At 35.2% G+C, this 18,405-nt stretch overlaps 1 protein-coding gene across 1 annotated transcript in view; it reads left to right on the top strand.

Annotated features, from left to right (window-relative positions):
• LOC6038630 (ras-GEF domain-containing family member 1B) overlaps nt 1-18,405 on the top strand; it is an 86,018-nt gene that overhangs the window by 15,470 nt on the left and 52,143 nt on the right. Inside the window, exons 2-5 of the mRNA XM_038255179.1 lie at nt 7,872-8,284; nt 9,051-9,158; nt 12,756-12,875; nt 13,100-13,296. Of these exons, the coding sequence (XP_038111107.1) occupies nt 8,120-8,284; nt 9,051-9,158; nt 12,756-12,875; nt 13,100-13,296 (590 nt within the window). The 5' untranslated portion in view covers nt 7,872-8,119. The remainder of the gene's footprint in view (nt 1-7,871; nt 8,285-9,050; nt 9,159-12,755; nt 12,876-13,099; nt 13,297-18,405) is intronic.

Here is an 18,405-nt window from a genome sequence, read left to right as displayed (position 1 = left end):
CTTTGTCAAGTGTGATTCTTGTACACTAGGGTGGTCGAAATCCGGGCTTCCTCTTGAAATCAAAGATCGCTAGACTAGATTACAGATTTGAGCTCATCCTGACCTTGGGAACCCCTCCTCTAATCGCTTGAAGTTTATATGGGAAAATTCTTCAAAATTTATAGAGAAAAGCAATTGTTTCAGTTTTTTACATGTGGAATGTGCAATAACTGTCCGATTCTTACCAATTCTTGGAACTACACAATAAAACCTTGTGTAAATTTGGAAGGTTGAATATTACTTCTATTATTATTAAATTTTACCTCAATTTTGACTGAAAAAGTGAAATTTCACCAGCCATTCGGAAACAATGCACATTTTCAGAGGTAAATTTACACATTTTTTTCTGACATAAAAGATGTATCCCTTCCCATATGTAATATAACCATGATTTTGTTAATGTGTGTATGATCTTCGTTATGCCGGGACCCGCAGTGTAGGGGTAAGCGTGGTAGCCTCTCACCCAGTCAGCCTGGGTTCGATCCTAGAAGGTCCCGGTGGCATTTTTTGAGACGAGATTTGTGTGATCACGCCTTCCGTCGGACGGGAAGTAAATGTTGGCCAGCTCTAACTTAGAGGTTAGGTCGTTAGCTCAGTTCAGGTGTAGAAGTCTCCCTGGGTCCTGCCTCGGTGGAGTCGCTGGTAGGCATTTGGACTCACAATACTAAGGTCGTCAGTTCGAATCCCGGGGTGGATGGAAGCTAAGGTGTAAAAAGAGGTTTGCAATTGCCTCAACAATCAAGCCTACGGACACCTAGTTTCGAGTAGGGATCTCGCAATCGAGAACGCTAAGGCAATTTGAAGTTCTTCGTTAAACTTAAAAAAAACTTTCCATATTTTTATGATATTTTGCTTAAAAGTTATTAGGCTCATAAATGACCATTTCCGCGCAGACGGATAACTCTATAGTGAGATGGCAATACATCGAAGTGCAAAGAGAAAAATGCTGGAGTCATCGTCTAAAAATCGACGGTGCCATATCTCGCCCAGCAAAATGAAGACGATAAAGTAGTTGGTTTGAGGAAATATGGGAAACGTGGTCTAAAAATAAAAACGCCATTCCTCTACAAGGATAACGATCTGGTAGTACAAAGGTTCTGTGAAGGGACACAGCGAATAAATCCTAAGATTGGCGAGAGTATTATTCTTATGAGTTCATTTTCGCGCCTTTGCAACATCAGCTACAAAGGTTCGATGAATATGAGATGGTCATTTGCCAATATAATCCACCAAATGGGATGAACTATTGCATTGAACGAACGGTTTATTCTACCATTAGATTTTGGTAGGGCTGTTCTCTCAGCTTTCTTTTATGGGTGATTGAAATTCAATTTCCTACAACTCTGTCGAGAGGTGCAAAATGAACCGAGTTAACCTTTCTTGATTTAAAAAAAAATCGGAGTTTGACTACATAAAAATCACCAAATTAAAAAAACCATTTTCAAAATTTTGTTGAACTCGATTCGAACAAATCTGTAATTTCTGCAACGAAAGCATCGCTCCAACTGTTTTGAAGAGATTAAAAACAAGTTGGAACTCATCTAGACATACAAAGAATTTTCTGGAAAAAGAATCGTATCAATTGAGCAATGGCCGAGATCCAACGAGTTGAAGTTTCCGTTCCGACTTTTTTGGAGGCTTACGTGTTGGAATGTTTAGTAATAAGTTAAAAAAAAATAAATTCAACATAACCGTGTGAAAAATTTACCAGTTCCTGATGTAACATTACACATTTTTACAAAAAAATCATCCGATGGTAGTTCACTAGATTTTCGAACATTTTCAAAACTTTTTTTTTTCGTAAAATCACGATAACTCGTGATGATCACAAGAAAACTCCTTATGCTTATAAATATTTTTTTTTGTAATTGCTTGCTCTACAGCTTTGTAACACAATGTAACACTCTAAAAAATAACACTTGAAAGTTACAAAAACACGAAATTATAAAATGAAATTTTTTGCTCTAAATGAAAAAATGACTGTTGTGGGTTAATGTAGATTCGAAAAGAACATTAAATTTTCCTTAAAATGACGTGTTCAAAAAAATTTAAAGTTGAGTTACGAAGAATGGATTGGCCTTTTTTCGGAATTCTGAGTACGCCATCAAATACGCCCCAATTTTACATAAAAGTCACAATGACATCAAATTTCCATCTCATCACCTTTTCAGGCTGCAAATTTTCATATATTTACGTACCCACTTTATATGACTTCGCCGCAAAATTGTATTGAGGCTTATGTGAAAAAACGTATGATGCTAAATTGCTTCTTATGACAATGTTGTGGTTCTCTTTGAATTCGCAAATGAGCAATTCTCTGCGAAATCGGTCGATTTCTAATTTTATTTTTTGTATTTTTTAATCCGGCTAAAACTTTTTAGGTGCCTTCGGTATGCCCAGAGAAGCCATTTTGCATTATTAGTTTGTGGTTTGGTTGAGCGTTTTAGCAGATTGCATTACTATGAATACAAAGAGACGAAAGGAACAACTCGTCTCTTTGTATTCATAATCATTAGTTTGTCCGTATAATTTTCCATACAAATTTGACAGCTGTCCATACAAAAATGATGTATGAAAATTATGTATCTTTTGAACGACCTTTTGATCGATTTGGTGCCTTTGGCAAAGTTGTAGGTATGGATAAGGACTACAGTGAATAAAAATTATACACGGTAAAACATTTTTGTTGATTTTTAATTTCTCTTTTTGTCACTAGCAAGTGTGACATTGCATGTTATAGGTATAGGAAAAGCGTGGCCGATTTTATCGTGACGTACTTTATGGATGAAGCCTAAGGGTCGTATCAACAAAGTTCAAAAAAGCAAAATATTGAGAATTTTCCCACCTTTTCAAAAATATTTTTTTTCAAAAGTGGGCAAACATGGGTACTAATTTTAAAGAATGAATGACTGAGACTATTTTCAAAAAAGTTACCTAAAAATTGTGCACTTTGGGGACCATCCATAAACAACGTGAACACTTAGTGGCGGGGTGTATGGCGATTGTCCACACTCGATACAAAAAAGATTTTTTGAAAGGACAATCGTCCACAAAGGGGGTGGGGGGAGGTTGAGATTTACAAAAAAGTGTCAACGTGGTTTATGGACCATATCAAAATTTCACTAAAGTACTTAACAAAATCTTGTTTAGGAGACATGATTTTAAAAATCGAGTTTTTTTTTTGGGAATATCGAAATCTGAACAAAAAATACAAATTCTAATTTTTCAAAGCAAAATCTAATTTGCAATCGAGAAAACATACAATTTGTTGAGGAAATTTCTAAGTTTTGTAAATTGAACAATTAGTTTCTATCGGTCCTATGGTCATATGATCCTATGGTCTAAACTATGGAATAAGAAATTTTATCTAAAACAGACCTTACCCGATAAACTTCGTTCTTCCTTTTTTCGTTTGTTTACGTTTTTAACTTTTTTTTCTTATTCAGCCTCCTGTGATCAAAATTTGATTTTACGTAACTTTTCCCATACAATCTGCAGATTTCCCGGAATCGGTTCCAGAGTGGCCAAAGTTGTAATTTTTTGGCGTAAGAACCTTCCTTGGACTTATACGAACCCAACGCAATTTTTTTTATATATTTATTACCTTTTCAAAATCAATGCTTTATTTTAAAATTTTTAATTTATTTTTATTGAAAGAAAAAAAAAATAGAAGAATTTTTTTAGAAGAAATAAAATTTAAAGAATTTCACAAAGTTTGCAAAATCCTAAAATGAAAATTGTAAAAATAATCTCAGTCTTTCAAAACCATTTAGTTTTAGATATCCTTTTCTTTCAACAAGTATTTTTTAAATGATAAAAACGAAAGAAATCAAAAATGTATACCCATTAGGGTGAAATATGGTTGTATAGAAAACAAATAAAGTTGTCCAAATTAAGTGAGCACAGCAATTTTTCAGTTCCTTTTGGTACTAAACAACTCCCAAAGTTTGGTAACGATTAGTTTAGTCCTCATTCTGAGCAAAGCGGTTCAATTTTCTATGGGAATTTGTATGGGAAAACTTTTTTTTATATTTTTATTTTATATTTATATTATCGTATTTGGTTACTCCAGAAGTGCTTTAAAACTTTCCCGAAGAGAGTATGGTGCTAGCTTGCCCCTAAAAAAAAGATACAGCATATGTAGACTTTTACTATAGAACTTTTTATGAAAAATGGCTACTTTTGATAAAGGGAATGATAGACAAAGTTGAAAATTTGAAAATCGTGAAAAATTTGCGAAATCGTAGAGAACTACTCAAAGACAAAATTTTAGCCAAATAAAAAAAATACTATGAAGTCGAAATAAAAATTACATGGACAATCTTCACATCAAATTAAAATGTTCTTAAACTGGCCTGAGTATCAAAATACTTTTCAAATAAATAAATTCATAAATTTTGAGATTTTTCATCTCCAGATATTGTTTTTTGCAGACTCAAGATATAAATTGTCATTTTTAGGCTTTTTATCACTGAAAATGTCATCTTTTGAGTTATACATAAGATGGTGCAAAATAATTTAGAAGTACTGCGATTTTTTCCCAATTCCTTATTATTATGGAAATATGTAAAATATAGTAACATTTTTTTAACTTATTTTTCAGATGAAGAATGAAATTTAAAACCAACAAAAATTCAATTATTGTTTTTGTGTTGTGTCCACCTAAAAGTGATTTTTTTGTATAAAAGTGATTTTTTGCCAATAGAAGTCATGATCAATCTTGATTATATTGTCAACTTGGAAGAAGTACTTATTATTCCAGACTATCTTAAAATAAAAACAAAACTTATTTCTGATTATTTGTAAAAAAATATGCAATTTGGTTCTCATGGCTTTATTGATCATTATCTATCAGTAATTGCAAAAATGTATGGGGAAAAACATCGCTTCAAGATTTTGCTGGTAGGTAGAGCTGGTCTCGCCTAAGTATGATACTTGTAGGAAATTCTTTGTCGGAGGGTGCAATAAGATCCGAGTTGATCCTGATGAGTTATCAGCAATGCGATGAAAATAATCCGGCTCTTATTCGGACCATCTATAAACCACGTGGGCAATTATTTTGGAAATTTCAAACCCCCTACCCCTCCTTCACAAAAATAATATTGTTTGCATGGAGCGTGAACGATCGCCAAAGTCACTCACGGTGTCATCAGGAAAATAGTGAACGTGAATTACACATAAATAATAACTAGAATAATTTTCTTACAGTGAAGAAAAACATATTGAGTTCATTTATAAGAAGTTTGACTAATTTTAATCTAAAAAACGAAGTTGACTTATAGCTGTCGGCCACTCCTGCTAGTACCAATCACTAGTGTCATCCTTTTAGCTTCAATGACTTTTCAACTTACTTCAACTAATATTTTCTCCCGGTAATATCAAATTCTCGATTTCTCCTCTGGTTTCCCTGTTTTCCCGAGGAGGCTACCCTGCTGTAAAGACATTAGACTTATTTTATGAATGACCCCTGTTCAACATTGACCGTTGCACATCTTAGCCAAATATTCCCTAACACCCATCAGCGCAACGACGCAGGGGCCGCAGAGCGACGCGACGCAAATCTACTTTCCTGTTTTTAGCATTCTCTTGGTAGGGCCGTCGTGCGCGCTCGCGCACGCACACACACAGAGCACTTCGAAGCATTTTCAATTTTTAGCCGCACGCCACTCTCGTGCTTCACCTTAAGAACACATAAATTTGAAATGATGAATATAAACGAAAAATCAAAGTCGCTCGAGGCGGGGTTCGATCCTCCGTCCTTCGGATTGGTAAGCAAAAATGCTAACCACTAGGCCATGCCGACTTGGTGAGCGTAGATTGGAATTAGGAATACTGTTACAGAGAGCGAGTTGTGGCGCTATAACCACACTAGTCCAGGGCATTCGTGGAAATACAATGTCCCATCCCAGAGGGTCCCGGAGTACCAAACCTTCTTAGCATGGTGCTCCCAACGAATACAACCAAATCTCGGAGCGTATGGTGGTGTGTCCCCACGCTTCTTCCTCCCCTGTCGATTCAGAATTGTGTTATTGTTCGAACACTCAGTGCTCAAACTCAACCCAATTACGAATCATCTTTGCGATACGGCTTTACGCAGTAGGCCTGGCCGCTTTAACGCTTGTGATGTTTAAATGCATTCTAATGCAATGGCGCACTACAAATGTTAATAAATGACAAGAAGAGTGCTAGGCGTCATCTAACCTAAGGCACTCTCCAGGATCCCTTCGAAAGATTGGCTGCGCTAGGGTCTGATTAGATTAGATTAGATTAGATTAAAATAGCTGTAACTTTTGACCCTCAAGTCCAAATTGACATGTCAACAAATAAAAATGTTTGTTTTTTAGAGCTCTAAAAGTGCTCCGAATATCACTTTTCCCTAAAACTTAATCCTGATTTGCCACGTTAAAAAAACTGATTTTTGAAGGTTTGCTCAGATGCTTTCTATAAATTTAGTCTTAGAAGGCGTAGATTACTAGATCAAATTTTGGTGTCTTGGACAAAGTTGCTTTAATTGGCAAGCCCAACAACTTTCTAGAAGACGATAAAAATCCCTAAAATATTCCTGTAAAGTTAGGTTTTCAAAATCACCCTAATCGTGAACCACCCTAATTTTCAACCAAACCAAAAGTTGCCCCTTTCCATTTGCAACAACTCTTCTGAAAACACCAAAGCTCCAAAACGTCACCATTTTTCGGAAAATCCATTTTCCACTTAATTTTGCGATCTGGACCACTGTGCAATAATAGACACGGACGACGAAACAAAGAAAAACGCAAAAAGTAACTTTTTCAAAACTGTTTTTTCGTAAAATCACGATAACTCGTGATGTTTATAAGCAAACCCCTTATGTATATGTCTTAAAATTTGTGTAATTGATTGCTCTACAACTTTGTAAAACATTGTTACACTCTAAAAAATAACCCTGCAAAGTTGGAAAAAACACGAAATTTTAAAATGAAAAATTTGTTCAAAATGAAAAAATTACCCTTCTGGGTCAATGTAGATTCGATAAGTACATTAAATTTCCCTTAAAAAGACATGTTCCAAAAAAATTTACAGTCAAGTAACGGAAAATGGGAGAATTTATAAATCTTTTTTAGTGTTTTTTTTCGATGAAATTTACGTTTTTTTCGGAATTCTGAGTACGCCATCAAATCGGGCGTACAATTTAACATAAAAGTCCCTCTAGCTCCAAATTTCTATCTCATCACCGTTTCAGGCTGCAAATTATAGAAAAACACCTTTGGATTTTGATCAGGGACAAAAGTTACCCCTTAGGACGAAGTTTCACGCAAATCGAAGAAGGGACGGGGCAACTTTTCCCGATTTCGTGTGAGTTGGTAGAGAATTACCCATGTCCGTAACATTTTACATTCAAGCAACGAAAATGGCAGAATTTTTGAAACTATCTATGTTTTTTTTCGATGAAAAATAGTTTTTTTTCCATCTATTTTACATAAAAAGGCCCTTTAACCACAAATGTTTTAACCATCACCTTTTCAAGCTGCAAATTATTGTAAAACACGTCTTTTTTCGAATGCTCAAAAATGGATTCAACTGGTTTTAGGTTGATATTTGTGACTCTGGGAATCAAATTAAATTTCAGTGGTACAGAATGCACACAAAAAGGTGAAACTCAATTATGTTCAAATCCTATGTTTTATTCATTCAGATTCTCTGAAATCATTCTTATTCCCACGTGAGCACAGTAATTGACTCCTTTTACCAAGAAATCCAACACACATAACCACATGAAACTGTAATAACACGTACACGAAGATGAAAATTCCAGTAAAAATCTAATAATATATTCATTCATTTTCCTTTTCCAGGAATCTGGTGTTCTGGTATGCAGCAGAAGCCTCGAGGTCTCCTTGTTCCACGACGTGTACGACATCACGCACATGGCTCGAGGCCCCTTGAGGATAGGAGAAGATGCCTGGTCTGAATCCGGAGAGTGCTGCCTGATTCAGTGCCGCCGATGCCGCACGGTCCTGGCCGACTGTTCCGCGACTGTGTCATCGTTGTTTTTACTGTTGTAGTTGCCTATGGATGTGCTTCATCACCACCGTCTTGACGCATGGCTATGTACTACTATGCAAGCAAATTATCAGCAGTCGCATGTGGCACCCGGTGCCGCCAAGGATTAAGCCGGAGGCAACGCATTCGTAACAGCCAAGCCCGGAACCAGGCCAAAAAGGCCGACGACGACGACGAGTCCGACGATAATGGCAAAGATAAAAAGGTAATTCTACGGGGGGGATACTGCCAGCTAGATACACACGCATATGAATACGTAATTCATATGACTTATCGCAGAGAGATGATCTCAGGGCTTGAAGTTCTGGAGGGGAATCTGTGCAAGTTGGACGCACATCTTGGGGTACAGTCAAAAGGCATGTACTGTAAGATATGTGAATACTAATGCTTTCAGCAACTGTGAAATGCATGCATTTACTGTATAACATTAATTGTAACATTAGCATAACTTCCTGCGACGTTTCGATATGTCCGAAACACAAATATTAAACGATTGCTTGTAAAATTTTAGTAAAAATACGTAATCAACAATTAAAAAAATATATATGAACAAACATGCATGCAAAAATGTTACAAACTAATTTATATTCTTTCCAGAGATAAATATTTGATTAGTAAAAAATAATAACAACCTTTTACATGAAACTACAAGCATATCATGACCCAAATAATAGTTGAAAACTCATTTCAGTCTGAAAATGTCTTATTTGCACAATTGTTCGTAAGCAAGGCAAACTTTTCACCGCCAACCAGACGAAAACATCCCAAATCCGAGAAACATCATTTCCACCAGATAAAGTTGCTACTTTTCAGTGTCTGTAACTAACTGTAACTTTTCCTGAAGCTGCAAACTACATTCACAGAGAGCAGCGACTGAATTAAAGCTGCACCGTTGAACATTTGCCATTTCTATACCAGAACCCAACCATCATGACTGAGGTCTTTTTTTCTCTTTTCTTATTTTCCCACAGACCCTATCAGCGTCGTTGCTGTGCGAAACTACCGACGACACTATAGTGATATCGCTGAAAACGTCCGAACAGCCGGAAGTGTGCTGCGAAAGTACGCCCACGCTGACGGTAAGCATTTGCGCCCATTAATCAGATCGCCCAGTAATGACCCAGTTTTTGCTCTGAGCCGTTTGGTGTGCTGTAAATTATGAGCTTAGGCTGGTTCAACAATTATTAAAATTAGTTTCAAAATTCATACCGTTTTTCATTATTACTGTTTTTCATTATTCAGCCTCGATTATACAAAGTTTCAATTATCCAAAGTAAAAATGTAAATTTTATGTTTTTGCCTTCCTTACCTTACTGAGGAAAGGCTAATAAATCACTGGAAAAATGAACTTTTTAATTATACCTCCTAGACCTACCTTAATTTGTACATATCGACTCAGAATCACCAGCTGAGCAAATTTCTGTGTGTTTGGCTGTATGTAGACATGTGTACCGAATCAATGTCACTGGGATGTCTCGTCACTGACTGAGCCGATTTTGACTGTATTGGCCTCATTCGATTCGTCTTGGGGTCCCATAAGTCCCTATTGAATTTTATGAGATTTAGTAAAGCACATCAAAAATTATGCTTAGGTTCTGAAATGACCTTTCTTGTGGATTAAGAATTTTCAAGATCTGACTTACCTATCTAAAATTACAAGCAATTTAAAAAATGGTCTGAAAAATGATGCCATTTTCCTCAAAGGCGGTGTCTGTATAATCTTGAAAAAAAAGTCTGTAGGTAGTCTGTTTTTTTTACTCATCACTTATTTTTATTAGGTGCTGCGATCACGTTAGGGGCGATCCATAAACCATGTGGACTCTTTAGGGGGGTTGGAATCACTCTATAAATGAGATGAAGGCAGGATTAAGTAACTTTTTTTTCGTACTTTAAACATCGAATTCAAGTTCTGCGATCCCAATTCAGTCAAATTATGATATTTAATTGTCTTTTAAATTGAAAAAAGGCATTTTTCCAATATGTTATCAACACCATTTTGGCCGCCACCTTTGATTTAAAAAATCTAAATCTTTTTATAGTAGTTTATGGGCTAAGCTCGACCATCAAAAATAAGACAATGAAAAAATGATTTTTTTACGTGATTCGACTATCCGAAGTAACATTTTTCCGAGGCCTTCGGATAATCGAGTTTGGAATGTATTACAGTGGACTCTCTGACTGTCAATCTTCTCGATATCAATATTGCTCCAGCTGTCATTAATTTTTTCAGTCCCTTCATATAGATTGCTTTGATTTTTCGTTCCATAATTTGATAACTCCCGCTCTCGACGGTCCCTTCAATATCGACAACGAGAGAGTCCACTGTAGTGAAATAATGCATGGCAATTTTAGTTCTTATTTTTGACGACATTGTTTATTACAATTTTGTAAGAAATGCAGATAAATTATTGCAAATATCTAATTGAAATAGATCTGATTGTGCATGCTATAAAATTATACAGAAATTATCACAAAATTCCAAAAAGAGCTTTATTTATAAATTCAAAACAAGCTATTATAATATAATCGAAATCGACGAATAACGGCTCTGACCGTTTCCTACCGTTTGTTTCTTCCACACCAATCGCTCTTGAATACTCTATCTTTGATCTTCGTCTCACTCCAATCGGGTAGTGCAGCGAATAGCTCAGAGAGACTGATTGAGCTATGTCGCTCAAAGCTGGTTCGAAATAGTCTTCGATCGGCTTTGTTTTGCTCAGTTATTAAACTGCTTAAAATCAAAGTTATCAAAAATGTGTTGCAATTTTGTAGATTACACAACCTCACAGACACATTTGACAGCAATTTCAACAAGCCCAATATAACCTACAACTTTGTCCAAGACACCAAATCGATCAAAAAATTCCTTCAAAAAATACAGATTTTTGAATTTTCATATATCATTTTTGTATGGACAGCTATCAAATTTGTATGGAAAATATTATGGACAAACTAATGATGCAAAATGGCTTCTTTGGGCATACCGAAGGCAACAAAACAGTTTCATCCGGATCAAAAATACAAATACTAAAATTAAAATTAAGAAAAAAGACCAAATTCGTAGTGAATTTAGGAGATCTCCTAAACCAGATTTTGCACCATTATGCACTATGGCGCAGAAAATGCCTTGTTTAGTCCCCTCAAATATTAAAAAATACGTACACCAAATCGATCAGCAAAACCCATTTTGTATGACTAGTCCCAAAAATTTAATGGAAAAACTCACTATGCAAAATTTCATTGAAAAAATGTATTAAACGTCAGTTATAAAATCGAGATTTTTTCAGTGTACTATTTTTTGAAAAGTTTAAATTCATCACCTTCAAATTTGCCGAAGACACCAAACCGACTCACACACCCATTTTGTATCGATACACTAATGATGCATTTGACAAATAGAATGCATGGACAAAGATTCATTTAAATTTAAAAAAAAAACAAGAAGAATTGACGATATGCCAAACTTTTCAACTATGGTCCGAAACTTGAAGGATTACAAATGTTAAGTCAATGTCAAACTAAGTTAGATGAAATTTTCCCATGAAGGACTCGTCTAGGGTGCCATTCGAAAAAATGTCATTCAAATTATGCACACGTTGCATCTTGATAGCTAGAAGTTGATCCCCACAGGGGAGCTACATTATTGATTTTTGAGTCAAATTTCATCCATCATCCCTAACCATCCATATCTCAACAGTATTGATGTTGAGTTATTCTCGGAACGAAATTGTACAATCACATCTGGAGTCGCATTTCAAATAATTTTAGGGCAAAGAAAAAAATGAACGATCCAAGCAGGTTCAAATGAAATTCCTTTCCGAAAGTTTCACAATCAAACGAGTAAGCATCGGGAATTATCTGGAGGCTCGAACGAAAGCATTTCCAGAAACATTATTTTTTTCTAGCCAGAGAGAGAGGTTGAGAAATAAAGAAAGAAATCCATCCATCGACGATTCCGATGTGGATGGTTGTAAAAGCATTTCAAAGTAAAGGAAGAAAAGCGTTTTCAATAACGGAAACAACAAATGGCATCCAGAGCAATTCTCCCAAGAATGAACAAAATATAGCTTCAGATAAAAAAAAACTCGAACCATTCTATCTTGAATCACGTCATTTCTTCGCAGAATGTTCATCGGACTTTTCCTTCAGCTTAAGCGTAGCTGACAATTGAAACTGCAATTTCCTGAAGAGAGGCATCGTTTGAAACTTGATTCGAAGGCAGTGATTACGTTGAAGCCTTTTGGTTTCTAACAAGAAATTCTTGTCGTTTCGGTTCATAGTTGGTACTGATTCTGATGAACCACTAATTAAAAAAGTACTTATTTGAGGTTATCCAAAGTAGATAGATCACTATGATTGTTAATTTTAGCAAGTAGAACTTTAATGACATTTTTGCTATAAATAAAGTTAAGTTAACAATTTGTTTACCATATGACGTACTCAACCTACAACCAATATTAATATAGCTCATTGGCGTGTATCACACCCTCGACACGTCTACTAATCATATCGTATCATTTGCGAAAATCAAATTTCAATTAACAGCCGTGATGCTGCCTTCCCTAGACGATGCTAGATAAGCCACTTGATTCTGCATCACTCCAATTATGTCCGACGCTCTATCTCTCTCTCTCTGTCTACAATATTTGTCTCTGTTTTCCCGGCCCTTTTTCCAGCACTCGACGACGGCCCTCGGAACGGGCGGGGTTATGTACGGAAATGGCAACATCGTGTCCGGACCACTCGAGTCCCTCATCGACCTGCTGATGCCGGCCAACGCCGATGATCTAGACCAGGTAAGATTCACAGAAAATAAAATTTATTTATTTTTGCTGCATATTTTTAATAAAATCCTTGATTTTTTCCATTTTTAATGTTATTATTTTCCTTGTTAGGACTTTTGTGAGTTGCTCTACTCCAAAATACAACGTCCCATTGTCTGTGACTATGCTGTGAAACATCAAACGGAAATTAAATTATGTCCTTCTTGTCTGCTCTGCTCTACCACCCCCTCCCGCAGGAGTACGTATTCTCGTTCCTGCTGTCGTGTAGGTTTTTCATCCGCACCCACGAGCTGCTGGGAAAGCTGCTCGAGACCTTGCCCGAGCCGGAACCACTCGGTCGGTTGGTGCCGCTGCTGGCCGTCTGGACCAAAAAGTTCCCGTACGACTTCCGCGACGAACGGATGATGAACCACGTTAAACATATCGTAGCTAGGTAAGATGAAAAAGGGAGCCTTTTTGGGGAAGGCCGATAGGGTGGCTTGAAATTAAATTTTTGTGGTTGCGTTTAATTTTCGAGTGGTCGACATGACCGTTTTTCCTTTTTAGTATTCCATTCACCGTACCAAATGAGCTGATAGTTTGGTTAGAGGCATAGAGTTAATAATATATTAACTAATAATATATTATTATTATTAAAAATTTATGCTAGAGACCCCATCTAAAAAAAACTTCAAGGAAATCTTGAACACGTTTATCGGAGAAACTTTTATGTTTTGAACTAATTTCCCGCACTGCAAATATTTATTGGAGGTCGTTATTGAATGCATTAAAAAACGAGCTAAGGGAATAAGAGTATATCTTTTGGTTTCCATTGTAAAACTACTAAATTTTCTTGTTATTCTCGAATGACAAGACGGCATAATTACAGAAAAGGAATGTAATACTTTCCGACACTCAAAAGCGATTGTGTCACGTTCCCTAGAATGTACACGGAGAGACCGTGCCCAGAAATTTTAACAATTAAAATTGTTGATTTTACTTTCGTTAATTTTAACAAAAACGTACTTGTTACTGCCAATATTCCGTTAGAATAACTAAAATTTAGTATTAATTTAATAACCTGTTTGTTGAAAATGCTAGAGGCAAAAAGCTAACAGATTTCCCGAACTCGAATGAACGTGCTCGACTGTTAGCTTTGGTTTTAGGAAAATCAAAAAATTTGTTGGTTGAATATAATTTACATTTGGTTGAATATTTAAAAGATGAACTTGGGTTTGTTTACGTCTGTTATTTGAAGTCAGGATTCGAACGAGAGCGGTCGATTTGTTGAGTTTGTGTTGTTAATTATGAAGTGAGAGGATGTGAAAGGTGAAACTTACACTATTTAGCTAATGTTGAAGTGGCACATCAAAGTGTTGCAACTGGGGAGGTGGAATTGGTGAGTAGGTTTGTTGATGATTTCTTTGCAGGTGATAAACTATGAAGAGCAAGAGGACGATTTGCCATGAGGACCTCCAATGCGAGTGAGTTGAACATGTTAGAAGAATGTTTGATGGAACGAGAGGGCAATAGAAGGGAAATGCGGGCGGACTCTTCACGGATAGAGCAGCCCGGGCAAATTTAACAAAATGTTGGTTAATCCAAGTAAGTATGGGTTTATTTTTGCACAATAATTTATCTAATGTGATTCTTATTAGAAAACTGAATCATTAAAAAGCTTCGTGCTTACGACGGATAAAATCTTAATGAACCATTATTTTTTTCCAGAATCATCAATTATAAAATACATAGAAATGCCATGTGTAAGCAACATAAACAACATAAAAATAGAGATGAAGTAAAATATAAAAAAAAAATAAAAATATATAAAATATCTAAAAGAAGATAATTATTATCTTCAAAGTTTTGTTGCAAATACGACTGCTCAATAAACTGGAAAGTAAAACTCAAAATATTTTTTTCAGGAATCAAAGTACGTTGAATAAATTGAATCAAATGCAATGAAAGTTTGTTGCCAAAAGTAATTGTTAAATTAATGCAACTTTGGTAAGTAGCATTATTGATATTTCTTCTTTCCTCAATATAATTTCATTTATTTACGTTCCTTTTTTCAGTTTATAGCCGAAATTAAGAATTTTGTATTTCACATGTCTATTTGCAGCAAAAGGTTCACTTTAGTGAAAATTCTGTATCCAACCACAAGAAAAATAACTAAACCTGAGACCATTGTAGATGATGATGACTTATCGGATGATTTCACAGTGATGGTAAGTGGATACAACACTTAATTTTATACAACATAATAAAAATATAAGCTTAAAACTTGGTGAAAATTTTGCTCGATTTCTATTTTTCAGGAATTCATGTTAAATTAAACATCTTTTTTAAATATGTTTAACAAAATTTGTAATATGCTTTTCATTATTTTTAGTTTAATGCAACGTAATTTTTTAAAACATTAATCAAACTTTACATGTTTTATAACAACAGTTAAAAAAAAGTTTTGTGTTGATGCTTTTAACAGTAACTTAACAACTTCATGCAAAAAAAAAAACAAATTAGTACAAAACGTTAAATTTTAAGGCAGAATAAATGCGAAAATAAAAACGCTCAGCATTAATTTGTGAGGCATTATTACAAAATTTACTGCAAATTCAATAAAAATATCGCTAACAACTGCTAGTTATTGACTACATGTACGAATATTTTTTCTGAATTCAAGTAAGACAATAGTTAAAATATAGCTAGAAATTCGGCCCAGCCTATATCGTTAGATAATTAAAGAAAATATATATCAACACTTACATAAATTATGTCTAATTAAGAAATGTTTTGTTATAAAATACTAATAATTTGCTGCATGCAAAAATATTTCGGTTGATACAACGAAAAAAAATTGTTGAAAAAAAGTTGAAAAACATTTCCCAGCCAGTCTTCAACAGAATATTCCACAATATTTCAGCTGAAAACAAGAAATTTTTAGTTAATTTTCTGAAAAAAATATTCTAGCAGTCGACTGCTAGAATTTTTTCGGCCATTTAACCAACAAAAATGGCAATTCCAAGTATTTTTTTAGTTAATTTTAATTATCGGTGGTCAGCAATTTCGGGTTAACAAAATCAACAATCGATTGTTGAAAAAAAGCTGTGTAAAAAATTAACCCATACTTTTAGTTAAATTAACCAAGATTTTCTTAGATTTGCCCCGGCCGGTCTCTCCGTGTACCATTCCCCAGAAAAGTTTCTTTCGCGAAAATTATTAGAAATTGAGTCACTAAGTAAATTAAAAGAACGGGTTTTTTCAGAATATCTTGCAAAATTCAAAATTTGGAAAAAATAGTTTTATCCTTTCCAAGAAATTTTTCCTTTTTTCTTTTTTTTGACATCAAATCTTTATAAAATAATAGAAAATGAAAAATCGTTAATTAAAAATAATATTCTTAATAAAAATAATATTCTAAGAAATGTCCCCTTTTTCAGTCATATTAAGGCCGTTGCAAATATTTTTCAAAGTTTATGTTAGGAAATTTTGGATTTTCTTTCACCAAGATATCTGGAACAGTAAATTCTGGGGAATGGTTTTCTGGAGAACGTGACACAATCCTCAAAAGTGGATTATACAATTGATCATTTCAGCACTTGTAATGAAAAGTAATACTTTTCAATATCATTTTGATTTGAACGGTAAACTATGAGAAGTGTAGGACTCGTATTTTTGCACCTTTTGGCATACCCTACTATTTTGCAATTTCGTCGATTGTATGCTATGTTGTGACAACGACTACTTTAATCGAAAATGATTTAGTGATGACGTTTCGTTATACGTGCTATCTTGTTACACGTCATACAAAGTGTTGGGAAATGCGGAAAAAAATGTTTTCATCACAAATTTTTGTTGATACGAAGTTGACTTTAAAGCGATCGGCCACCATTGCTAGTACCAACCACTAGTGTCTTCCTTTTATCTACAAGGACTTCGCCGCCCTGGACTCCTAAGTGTATGAAAGTATGGCACGGAGCGACGGCGCCGAATACCCATATTTACACAAAGAATTTTAGAGCGCCCGCCGCGGGATTCGGACCAGCGACCTCTGGGTTGTAAGTCCAGTGCGCGGTCCGATTGATCCACACGGGCGGGACGTTGATACACGTTTTTAAAAAGCAATTACATCTTATGTTTTTGAAAATATACTGATTATGTCGGTTAAACTTTTTATTTTAGCATATTTTAGTTTGTATGGGAATTGTGTGCACACTTGTGACCCGTAGTGCATTTTTCACTTTCAAAACACACATGTGGCACGTGCTTTTCAGATTTTGTTTACATTTTTTATTATATCTTAACTAATCTTAAGTGATGTAACCAATTTACTTGAAATTTGGGTAGTTTTTTTGCGATAGTATACGAATAGATTGCTTCAAAAAGTTTGACTTCATCAATAATAGTATTGAAAATATTTACCATACATTAAAAAAACATGAAATTATTCGACTTTTCACGTATTTCAAAAATTATGTATATTTAAAAGATTTACAGCAAACAAATCTGAAGATTTTTTTTTTACTTTTTCACGTTTTTTTTTAACATTCCAACGCCCAAGGCTCCAAAAAAATTGGAACGGTAACTTCAACTCGCTGGTTCTCGGGCTTAACTCAACCAATCAAAATGATTCTTCTTTCCAGTGATTTGTTAGGATGTCTAGATGATTTTAGAACTTTGCAGAACTTAATAAGATCAAATCTGTAATTTTTGCGATCAAAAACATCGTTCCAACTTTTTTTTTCGCGTGTAAAAAAAAATCGCCAAAAATTCCGCGGAGGCAGTCGTTTTAAAAAAAGGTGGAACGATGTTTTCGGTCGCAGAAATTACAGATTTGATCAAATTAAGTTGTGCAAAGTTCTAGAATCATCTAGACATTCTTACAAATCAGTGGAAACAAGAATCGTCCCGATTGGTTGAGTAATGCCCGAGAACCAGCGAGTTGAAGTTACCGTTCCACCTTTTTTGGGAGGCTTGGGCGTCCGTGTAAGTTGGGCATGCGTTGGGCGTTCCAGTGTTAAATAATGTATTCTTGAAAAATTGGCAGCACTGCCATATGAATTTTGACCACGGAATCGACGTGATACCTTATGATGTGGCCCTCTTAAACCTTGCGGTTTCGTCAACGGATCCACAGGCGTGTATCGTTCTTTTTGCGACGAGACTCCGCCTCCCAGGATTCCTAAGTGTGAAGGTATGGCACGGGGAGAGGGCACCGAATACCTAATAGGTATTACCTATATTAACACTTAGAATTTTTGCGTCTGCCTCGGAATTCAAACCGGTGACCTCTGGATTATGAATCCAGTGCGCGGTCCGATTGATCCACACAGACAGACATGAATTTTGACCAACTTGTGCCAAAGCTCGAAAGATGCAATTTTTTGTCATCTAAATTATTTCCAAAATAATATTTTTCAGAAATGTTGTAGGTATTGATAAGGACTTATCAAAATAATAATTGGTACACGAGCAATTCTCTACGGAATCGGTCTTTTTTCTTCAATTTTAATATTTGTATTTTTTAATCCGACTGAAACTTTTTTTGTGGTCAGGAGCACCT

Source organism: Culex quinquefasciatus, chromosome 2 (assembly GCF_015732765.1).
Source record: "Culex quinquefasciatus strain JHB chromosome 2, VPISU_Cqui_1.0_pri_paternal, whole genome shotgun sequence".
Lineage (NCBI taxonomy): Eukaryota > Metazoa > Arthropoda > Insecta > Diptera > Culicidae > Culex > Culex quinquefasciatus.
This window is presented reverse-complemented; position numbering and strand designations above follow the sequence as displayed.